Genomic DNA, 10,783 nt, shown 5'->3' on the forward strand with positions numbered 1-10,783 from the left:
GTGCTGAACGATCTTCAATGATCGAAAATATAACATTATTGATTAAATGTACGGGGAGACTTTTTACAGCCGCCACACGGCACAAATAACACGGATGTGATCATAAAATAGATAAATACAGAATCCCTAAAGAAAGCCCAACACGGCAAAATTGAAAATGTTGCAGGCTCGGTTTGATTGAGCCTGTTCATGGACGGTACTGGAAAGTGCAAGTTACCGTCCACGCCCCCTAGCACCGGCTTAAGCAGAATTCAACATTTAAACGTGAAATAGTAAAATTTTGAATTTAGAAACATCCGCAGATGTGTTCATACGGCGGTTATCATGGAACCTTCAATGTGACACTTCCGTGCCATTCCATGAAAAGCGGCGTATGGTCCCCAAGTTATAAAAGGCGTGTGCCCTAAACGAGAAAACAATGGGCGGAACTAAATAAAATGGAATTTTGAAAGGGGATCAGAGATTATGAAGCCTGCGTATCACAGATAAGACGTCAAAAGGCAAAACTGCATTTAAATACCTATGAAAATGGTGCTACAATTAGTCTATCGTGACCAGGGCTTTTAGCGTATTGATCAAATTTGTTGCGTTTACTGTACCATTTTCCTTCGAATCATTACAACGTTTATATTAAATAATCAAAACAAATTTGAAATTGGACTTAAAATGTTTGATTACATGTCTAATTACCATTAATACTCGTCATTTTCGTCTACTTGTCTGAAAATTGTGGACCTTTGGCGCGTATGTACTTGACATTTCCAAAACTAAGTTTTATTTTCAGGAAAAGTCAACAAAAACATTTAAAAGACGGTATCGCCATATGACAAAGCTTAAAATACAGGGTTCTATATCTCCAAAAGAAATCACCAAGTAACAACAAAGATTTTAATGAAAATCCTATGATGTGTGTGACTAAGATTTTAAAAAATCACATGGTTTGGCCACCTTGGATATGGAGCAAATCAAAATTCATTTACTTAAATGTCACGTCTGCGACAAAATATTCGGACTTCTTCTCAAAAACTGCTTGTGCAATATTATCCACACTTTACAGGAATAAACAGAACAAAAAATCTGGAAAAAGTGCAAACCCTCGGAAGCATTATTTACAAAAAAATAACATGAACATGTTTGAGGTTTGGTTGAGTCTGTACATGAGGGAAAATGAAAAAATGCAACATTATTTCCTCAATTTTCAACACATTAAAGTGTTGGAATCAATGATTCCGGTACCAAAAAAAAGTACAACATCACTGAAGTACATTGAAACTTTTGAAGCTGCAATACAGCACTTGACACCTGTTGTTGTGAAGTGTAAAAATCTTGAAAAAGTGAGACCCATTCGGAAGCATTAATCACAACAAAATTACATGAAAATTGCAGACAGATTTTATTTTGTCTGTACATGAGAGATTAAAATAAAGTGCCACTTCCCCAATCCTCTCTAGCACCGGCTTGAGTGGTACTAATTTTCAACACATAAAAGTGTCTGAAATAATGATCCCGAAAGACCAGCAAATGTAGCAGCACTGAATTGAATACGGAGCATAGTTTACCACATAGTTTCCACATTGCAATTGACAGTCACCTCTCAAAATAACTGTTGAATTTGCTATCATCAGGCGACACATGTTTTCACTGATAACTCTAATAACTAAATCTATTGGTATCAGAGCAGTCTCCGTCGGCTAGTAGCATTCCATTATACGATTACTTTGTTAACTGCAACACTTCAAAATGGAAGTTATGTTCGACTATAATTCATCCATTAGATCATTAGATTTTTCAAGCAGGTATGTTTTTATTTTTCACATTTGGATTTCACGTGCTATTGCTGCACATACATGCGCAATTATAACTCTATCAGGCCGTAATTAAATCAATTCCTCCACTTTACAGACGACTTCGCACAAGAAGGCATTTGTTACGATTATAGGAAGCACACCACAGTAATGTAAGCCACAGCTTCGAATGGCCAGGGAGGATTTCTTGGATATAGTGATTTATAGTGAATTTTCTGGATTTAACCTTTTACCCCATATTCAAATTGAAAAGGAAGAAGTATGCTACATAATATCTAATCACGTAGTTTAAACAAGAAGTAGAAACAATTGATCCTTACATTCTGCAGTATCAAAATACAAATGTTTAACTGTCAATTATAAAGTATCAAATAAACTTGTTTAAATCAATTTAAATTTATATGATTATTGATAAGAACTTAATGAATACGACTATAAATTTGATAAATTGAAATTGAAAGATAAACAGCGAATAAATACATGTACCCAAATTCTGCTCCATAACTGTGCATGTTTACTGTAAGTGACTTGGAAGATGAAATTATTTTATTCTTATATGCCTATCGAAAGGTTTCGTATCATTTTTATTTAAAGATATCTTTTGTAAACCCAAGTATGTTTACTATGTAAATTAGCTGTTTATTTACAATAAACTATAAGAATTAGAACTTCAATATTAGATAATTTTTAATGATAAAACAACATGAATTTATCTTATTTTTTAGATTTGTTTATCCTTATTTAACTTAAGCTTTAACTAGCAATTTATGTTTAATAGCCTGCATTATTATTTAACTGTTATATTGGCTGATTGCCCTGATATGTACCTGTTACTCAACAATTATGCTGTATATGATGATGCACTATGTACAAATCAAACAAGCAAAAGTTCTGTTAAACCAAACATGTTACTTTTATCAATACTTTGTCTTTCAGTTTGAACAATAACACATTTCTATTGACCGATGTAAAATCCTTAAAACTGGCGATTACATCAAGTTTGGCAGTAATACTACATTTTTGGAACAGTTATATCTACTATATTCAGCTACAATCATCTTTCCTGGTAAAGAGCTGTAAGTTGTGTTGGTGTTCCTTTAACCAAACAAAGCAAACAAAACATTGACTGATTGTTCTCTTTATAAATTATAGTCTTTATCATTTAGCTTTCATTTGTAATAAAGTTATTTTTGTATCCTAGTAGTTTTAATAATTAAAATGACAACGTTTTGATAATTGTATTTAATCCGTATGTTTAAATTATTTTGGTTGTTACGTTTTACTTTCGTATAAAAACATAGATGTTGTTTTTAAATAATGTATTAGTGTGTAGCTTGTTGTAAAATAGAATAAAGTCATAGTTTTAATATAAACAGTTCAAAAATCTGATACAAATCATCATTGACTGCAATTGAATGCAATGTCGTTATACAACACTGAACATAAAAATACATTATATGTATAATAAGATGACAAAATGTTAAAAATAGTTATAACTGACATTCGAGTAGAAAACGAATCTTTAGCTTGTCCTAATGTATTGCAAATCCGTCCCACAACATTTTATAAAGATTGTAGAGCAGATTTCTTGTTCCTGGATTCTGAAATATGATCATGTATTTTCTTTTTAAATGAATAAATCAGGTATTTCTTTTGATCAATAAAACATACACTTTTGTGCTTTAGGGATTCTGTTTTTCTCTATTTTAAAACAATTATTTTTATCAAAAGACATACAAAATATTACATGTCTGTGGAAAATAAGATGAAAATTAAATAAATTGCTCTCTCTATTCTTTCATCTTTTAAAGTACTAAACCCCATTATGATGTGGTTATGCTATTGTGTCATGTTTAGAACGTAATGACGTTTATACGCATTTTTGGCTCGACTATTTCTCGAAAACAATATAATAGAGGCATTGTAACAGTTATTGTGCCGTTGCAGTTGCCGTCCGAAACCTTTAACCTTAAGGTAGACCATTGGTAATGGGCACCATAAGGTACTGTAAAATTGACAACATAGGACAGTTATATGTCTTCAAGGTCACCTGTATGCAAAATTTAAATAAAATTTACCGTGTGGTTTATGAGTTATGGATATATTTCTGAACTAAGACTTTGCCATTAGAAGGGTTTATTTTCAGAAATGAGAAACTGTAAATAATCGGTAATATCATCATTATAAAAAATGTTTTTCTATTGCTCATTGTTAAGAACCAAATAATAACATTCAGGTAACACATTACACAAGCAAAATGTTTGTTTCTAAACAAAATGTTCTTAAAACGTATAAAAATGTTACCCTACCCCACCCACTTTAAACACTAATTTTACCATTTCCCTATCTATAATGCCTTATTCAAAATATTCCTAAAATTTATCAAAATGAGGGTCTGTTTTCAAAGTTTGCCTAAATTTTTTCAAAGGTATATTAGTTGATCATGCGAAATATAAAATACTTTTACCGTGTAGTTTTTATTTTATTATACTTTGAAAATATCTGGTATCATATTTGCTATAAATTTTGCCATTATCTGGCAAAAAAAACCTAAAATAATTATATCATTTAAATCAAACTTTTTTCTTCCATAAGGGATCAGAGAGATACATAAATAATGTTAAAAAGAAAAAAAGAAAGAAAAAAAAAGTTGCCCCTTCTGGGGTTAAAACCCACGCCCCTCAATTTCAATGTAGTTTACAAGCGATTCTAGCCTATTTGAATACTCTTCAAAGTGGAGGTAATGCATTACCCATGGTCTACCTTAATCATAACTTTTCAAGTTCTTCGTTTATTGGTGTATTGTCTTTATACTTGGCATCAAAAAACACTGGGGACAAGACCTTCATGTTAATCAAATCAAACATGACCATTATTCATAAATGACCTTGACTGTCAGGGTCAAATGTCTACATTTTGCTTGTCTTCTGCCATTTGTGGCTAAAACTTTGTTACTTTTGATTGAATTGTCTTCAAACTTGAATACAACATCTTTAAATTACATTAACGAGACTGACTTTGACCCTCACTCATAAATGACCTCGTCCATGAAGGTAAAAATATTGAAATTTTCCTTCTCTTTTGCTGTCACTTTGTAATTGATGAATGGATGGCCTCCCTATTAAGCCATAATATTCTCTAAGATAATACCTTCATATACATTGGCTCACTTAAGACCTAGACCGTAATGGTTAAATCATTGAATCTTCACTGAATTTGTCTATAATTGACTGTAGCTTGGTAATTTATGAAACGATTATCTTTATACTTAGCCAAAACAACCTTCTTAAAAATTAGACTGACCTTGGCGTTAAGGTTTTAATGATCTTGACCGTCAAGATTTCGGTTAAGTTGTCATAATTAATTTTGTTATTTATTTTCGGATTTGATTCATACGGGGACAAATCAAAAGCACCTGTGACCAAACGGACATGCTGAACACTTTAAATATGACCTTGATCTTTAAAAGAACTTGATCGTCAAATGATTGAATTTTGGCTATATTTTTTAAATCTGTCATTCATTTATGGAAATGATTCATACTTGTATAAAAATCCATTGTGACAGGACAAAGCTGTTAAAATAAATAAAAGGAAAAACAAACTTATTTTTCCTTCATTTTTTTTAGATTTGTTTGAACCGTTTATTTGTTTCTTTAAAAAACAAATAGAGCGTTGCCACAAATCCCCAGGCGGCACTGGCTCTTGTTAAATTAAGAAGCTGTTTTCTTGTGATAAACAGACCAAATACAGCCATTGTCGCCGGATCAAAAATGTAGAGTTATTGACTAAGAATTGTTTAAAAAGGACCATAATAATTTGTCTCCTAGATGCTGAATAAAAAGTCCAAATGTCTTATAGTTGTCACTCTTAATCATCCAATGAGTGTGATTAACTGTATCTACTCGTTTATTTATATACAGTAAAAGATGGATTGTGCGTAATTGGAGCAAACCTACTTTAATCTTGTTAATCTCGTAAACTACGTCGCTTGGAATAATTTATTTAGTATTTGGTTAAATTGTCTTTTTAAAAGGTTTCTTTGCATATAATAAAAGAATTGTTTAGTTTAGAGTAAGATCGAAATATATTTCACCTCTTGAACACCAAAATGTCATATTTCACTTATGCCTTTTGGTGCACGCTCGGGGAAATATATCCCGATCTTACACTGCACAAAACAAATATCCTCTATATAACATCAACACTACTCTGGTTATAATCGTAACTCTGCAACATTAAGCAGCACGAATTTCTATATGTACCCATTTGGTACAAAAGTAAAAGTATTCTAGATATTCCAATTAATAACGTTTCAGTGACCCTAGGAATAGTTCTACCACAATGATTTAAAATATTGAAGGAGACATATGTTTATTTGGGATACCAGTAAAAAACAAAGACAAAACATCAAAATGCAATGAATAATGTAAACAAAACATATTGTACGATGTACAGAAGATATTCAATGGGCCCTATTTCAGTAGCCCCTACCTTACTTCTAACCCAGATACACCTTTTTTGTTGTGTTTTAAGTCAAAATACAGGTCTTATGGCGACAATCCAGTCTTTACTGGTGAAGTAAAACCTCAGGTGCCTTTCAGGACATTACTTCAGGCACGGACGGACACACGAGTAGAATCACCGAGATTCTTAACCTATTTGGATAGCTTTAATTATATAAAAGACCAGGGAATGAAGTAGAAAAAATTGACACAAAATATTATGAAGCGATATATTTTTAAAGAGAATAGGAGTTTGAATACATCATGCATTGGTATTCTCTAAACATTATATTTTTAATTGTTAAATACTTCACACTTATTTCAACATATTAAATGGTAACAATCCAACAAAACAACAACAAAGCAAATTAAAACCTTACACTTCTGAGATAATTCACATTGTAAAATATATACATGAAGTTTCATTCCAACCTTATTATTTGCTGATAGATTCGTGTTGATCATCAGAAAACAGATTGTCTGTATTAAAAAGAAAGAAAAAATCGTAAACGATAAGGAAATTTTATTAAGAGAGATTTAGGGAAGCGACATGCTAAATTAATCATTCCCTCAAAGATATACTGAAACTTGCTGTTTCAAAATTGCAACATTGTTTTCAAAAAGCCACCACAATTACATTGAAGGTCCGTCAAATACTGTGTCGCCAAAATAAACTCAACTGATGTAATGTAAAAATGATATATTTAATAATTTGAATTGTCTGTTAAAAGTTCGTATGCGTTGAACTTGATACACATATCATTTCATGACAAGAAAATTATTTTCTTTTTAATGCGTTTTTATATGAAGAGTTCGAACACAATTCATTCTACTTATTTGTAAGAAATTCCAGTTTCGTATGCCCGGATCAGAAACATGAAAATATGGTTCTGAATGCGATAAACGCACACGCAAAATCAGTGTGTGTTTAAATCTTGACCAGGACTTGAATAATGTCACGTGCTAGATTTCGGAATGTCGTTGGTTCTCGCTGTGTCCGAAATAATCCACGGTGGGGTCAGGTTTTCCTCCACGACTTGATAGAAAGTCAACATATGAGCATTACAGTGTTGTTTTGACTTAGATTTCAGCTCAAACAAACAAACCAAAAACAAAGAAAGAAACAAACAAACAAACATACGTGTACGAATCTTAATGGCGTTATGATAGACGATGTGTGATTTTCGTTATATTTGTATACCGCCTACAATGACGAAGTCAATCAAGGTTGCCTGCTACCATGTATACTCTTCTACTGATATACAAAATGTCATGATGTCATTTTAAGACGACGTGTGATGTTTTACTCGAATCGTTTTACGTCTTCTTTGCTGGAGCAGACACACACATATACATCCTATTCCATTTATCTAAGTATTTCATGAGATATCAACTTCACGTTAAAACGCAAATGTTATTTGTTACCGTATACACTTTAATATATTAAATTCATGACAGGTAAGACTTTGTCACTGTTTTAAGATATGTATTTTGAAATTTTACCAAAATGTGAATGAAATTTAACTAGAGTGATATTGCCACATTCAGTGTTTGATATTCTCAAGTAAATTAGACATGGTATTTTGAAATAAAATGTTATGAAAGATCAACAATACGATATTAGTTACCTGATTTATAAAATCGATTACACATATTGTTCAGGCAATTAGAAAAAAACCCGTTTCAACCATTTTCTAGTGCTAATACTAAGTTTTTAATATAAATGAAGAAACATCATTGAGTGTGAATTTCGTAAAACGATATAAATAATTGCCTATTGTTTTATAGATGACTTAAATTCTTAATGTATCTGCAGCCTGCAGTTAACCAATAACGAATGCTTCCGAAATATCTGTATGAAGAAACATGTCTGCAAATTATGCATGCTACGTTGTCAAAACACTACTTTAAATAACACAATATTTTGCTCCGTGTTTTGATGATCGTTTAATAACAAGGACAGTGTATGTTTCAACTGTTTTGAAAATCTACCATAATATTATGAAAACAATATAATTTTACTATAATATATGAAATTTTATAAAACTTTCATAAGGCATAGTGTCTTTAATCAGGTTAAAAATATTCATAAAAGATAATTCAATACGTGACAATATTATTTGAACGTTGTGATTTATATAAAGACATAACTAAGAATCACTAACATGTGAGCATATATATAAACATTAGCGTTATTATTGCAAAGGAGACATATCGACACTATTGAGCTGATATGGTGACTTTCCAACTACAACAACAAACCTTCTGTATGCCAGCAAGATAAACAGAATTCCAAGTCCTTGACATTATTCTGTAGATATTTTTTTTAACAAATTAACAAAAATAATTATTTCAACGTTTACAAACATTAATGTATCAAAATTCGCGGAATAATATTCATCTTACTACTGACTACTGGTATACAACTAGGTGAAACGAAATTGACATAGAATTAAATCCTTCTGCTTATTAATGTCCCGGAGAATGTATTCCAACGGTATTGATCCTGTTGTATAATGCTGCCAGAATGACCGCCTGGTATAACCTCGACCAGTACCTTCTGTCCGGCGGTCACTTTGGCAACTGAATCAGCAGATAAATATCCGTTACTATCATCACCTCTGAACAATGACGTTGAATATCTTGTTCCTTCAATCATTATACTAACAGTCAATATCTTCTTTGGGTAAAGGCAGAAAGCTAAACTAAACATATACACCCCACTGATGGGTGCTGTAAATTCTCCAGTATCTGGGGTATACCCATCTCCTTCCTTGAAGATTAATACTGGAAGCACTATGGTCTGACCTCCCACCACTGCAGTACTGGACTTTAATCTTGCCTTAAATGCAAGAATCGGTGTTACAGTATCTAGAAATGAAAAACAAAATTAATTCACAAACAGGTGATTTAAGGATTTAAAGAAAGACGCATGTACATTAAAAGCTAAAATTGTAAAAAATGAAACCCTCCTGAAAATTGAAATGTTATATTGATTGGTTGTAACTGTATTATATTAGGAAAGGTGAGTTTGACAATATTCTTATTTAGCCCACGGTTTAATTAACAACTTTTCTGTTGAAAAACAGTTGTTTTTGTGTTTAAACCCACATTATCATTTTTCAATTTTGCACTGGGGAACAGCATAAATGTATGTCAATTTTAAATATATTAATAAAATAATGTACATTCATCAGAGCTGCACCAGAATAAGGAATATAGTCCTTAAGTTCAGTACAAGTACACGCCAGCTTTTATGCAGTATTCAGAACCAAGTTGCTCGGACAACTTTATGCTGAGCAAGTACCAGTTCTTGCCAAAATATGCCAGTACCCAGAACCAGTTTTCTCGCCCACTTATGCAGTATCAGAAACCAGAAATTTTGCCAACTTACTGAAAGTGCCTTTTTACTAGTACTCGCCACATTTTTTCCTAGCAGTTGTTGAAATGGTTGTTATTTTGTTTTCGTATAGAGGAAAAATATGATATGATAAAACAGATCAAAAAGGGAAAAGGGCGAGCGTTCAATAAACGAAAAAATTTAACACCGTTTCTAAGCCTGAACTACGTTTTTTAAAAACTGATTTGAAACAGAGCTTTGGCAGCTAAGTTTTAGGGTTATTTAGGGGCTTGGCTTATTAGTAATACTTTTTGGGAACCAATGAAAAACAGAGTTATACAAACATTTTCTCCCTTTTTTTTAAAAATTTTGTCCTTTTATCTTTTAAAAATTTAAATAAAAAAAATAAATAAAATTTAATTTAAGAAAAGACAAACGGGTTAGAAAAATTTTTAAAAACCCATGAATATACGAGATTAATTCATTCGTAAACCAGATCAAATTTATCGACCTATTGTTCGTAATTCACCTTTGACTTTTATTAAAAATTCCCAAAAGATTTCCCATTCAGGTTTTTTTTACAACAAAGAATTTTGTAATGTTAAAATTAAGAAAAGGCACTTTAATTTGTCTTTTACGTTTCTCGAATTTTTTATACAGTTTACGTAGCAATTTCATTTATGAGAAAACGATTTAGGTGGTTTGCGTTTTCTCTCAATGGTATATCTTCGTTCCAATTAAATTTGATCTGATTTTTTTTTTATTTTCCATTAATGATGGCATTTTCTCAGGATTACCAGGTATAACAAAGGGTATTTCCTCTCGGTCATAAACTGGCATTTCTGAACAAATTTAACGGGATCAATGTTTAACGGTGAACTTTCTCGGCGAGAAAGCTCATTATTCATTCTTTTCTGATTTCCGTAAGCTGGTCAACATGCTTTCTCCAGAATGATTGATTTACCGATATCAATTTTATATGAGAGGTCCCTCGCGGGATAAAATTTGTACCCGATAACCATTTTTCGGTTTTTGAAGTAGCCTATAGGCTTGTCTCGCGCTATTATTGAGTCTCCTTCTTTAAACCTCTCGGAAATTTCTCGCGATTCCGATGTTTGCCATTTCATTCTTTTT

The 10,783-nt window shown here is 31.9% G+C and overlaps 1 protein-coding gene across 1 annotated transcript; it reads right to left on the reverse strand.

Annotated features, from left to right (window-relative positions):
* Positions 1 to 8,761: 8,761 nt before the first annotated feature.
* Positions 8,762 to 10,489, reverse strand: LOC132747358 (uncharacterized). Its single transcript, XM_060736711.1, has 2 exons — positions 10,447 to 10,489; positions 8,762 to 9,180 (listed from the first exon to the last, which is right to left on the reverse strand). Exons 1-2 carry the CDS (start codon positions 10,487 to 10,489, stop codon positions 8,762 to 8,764), a joined length of 462 nt encoding a protein of 153 aa, XP_060592694.1.
* Positions 10,490 to 10,783: the final 294 nt, after the last annotated feature.

This window comes from Ruditapes philippinarum, unplaced genomic scaffold (assembly GCF_026571515.1).
Source record: "Ruditapes philippinarum isolate M1 unplaced genomic scaffold, ASM2657151v2 ctg8242_1_1_1_1, whole genome shotgun sequence".
Classification (NCBI taxonomy): Eukaryota; Metazoa; Mollusca; class Bivalvia; order Venerida; family Veneridae; genus Ruditapes; species Ruditapes philippinarum.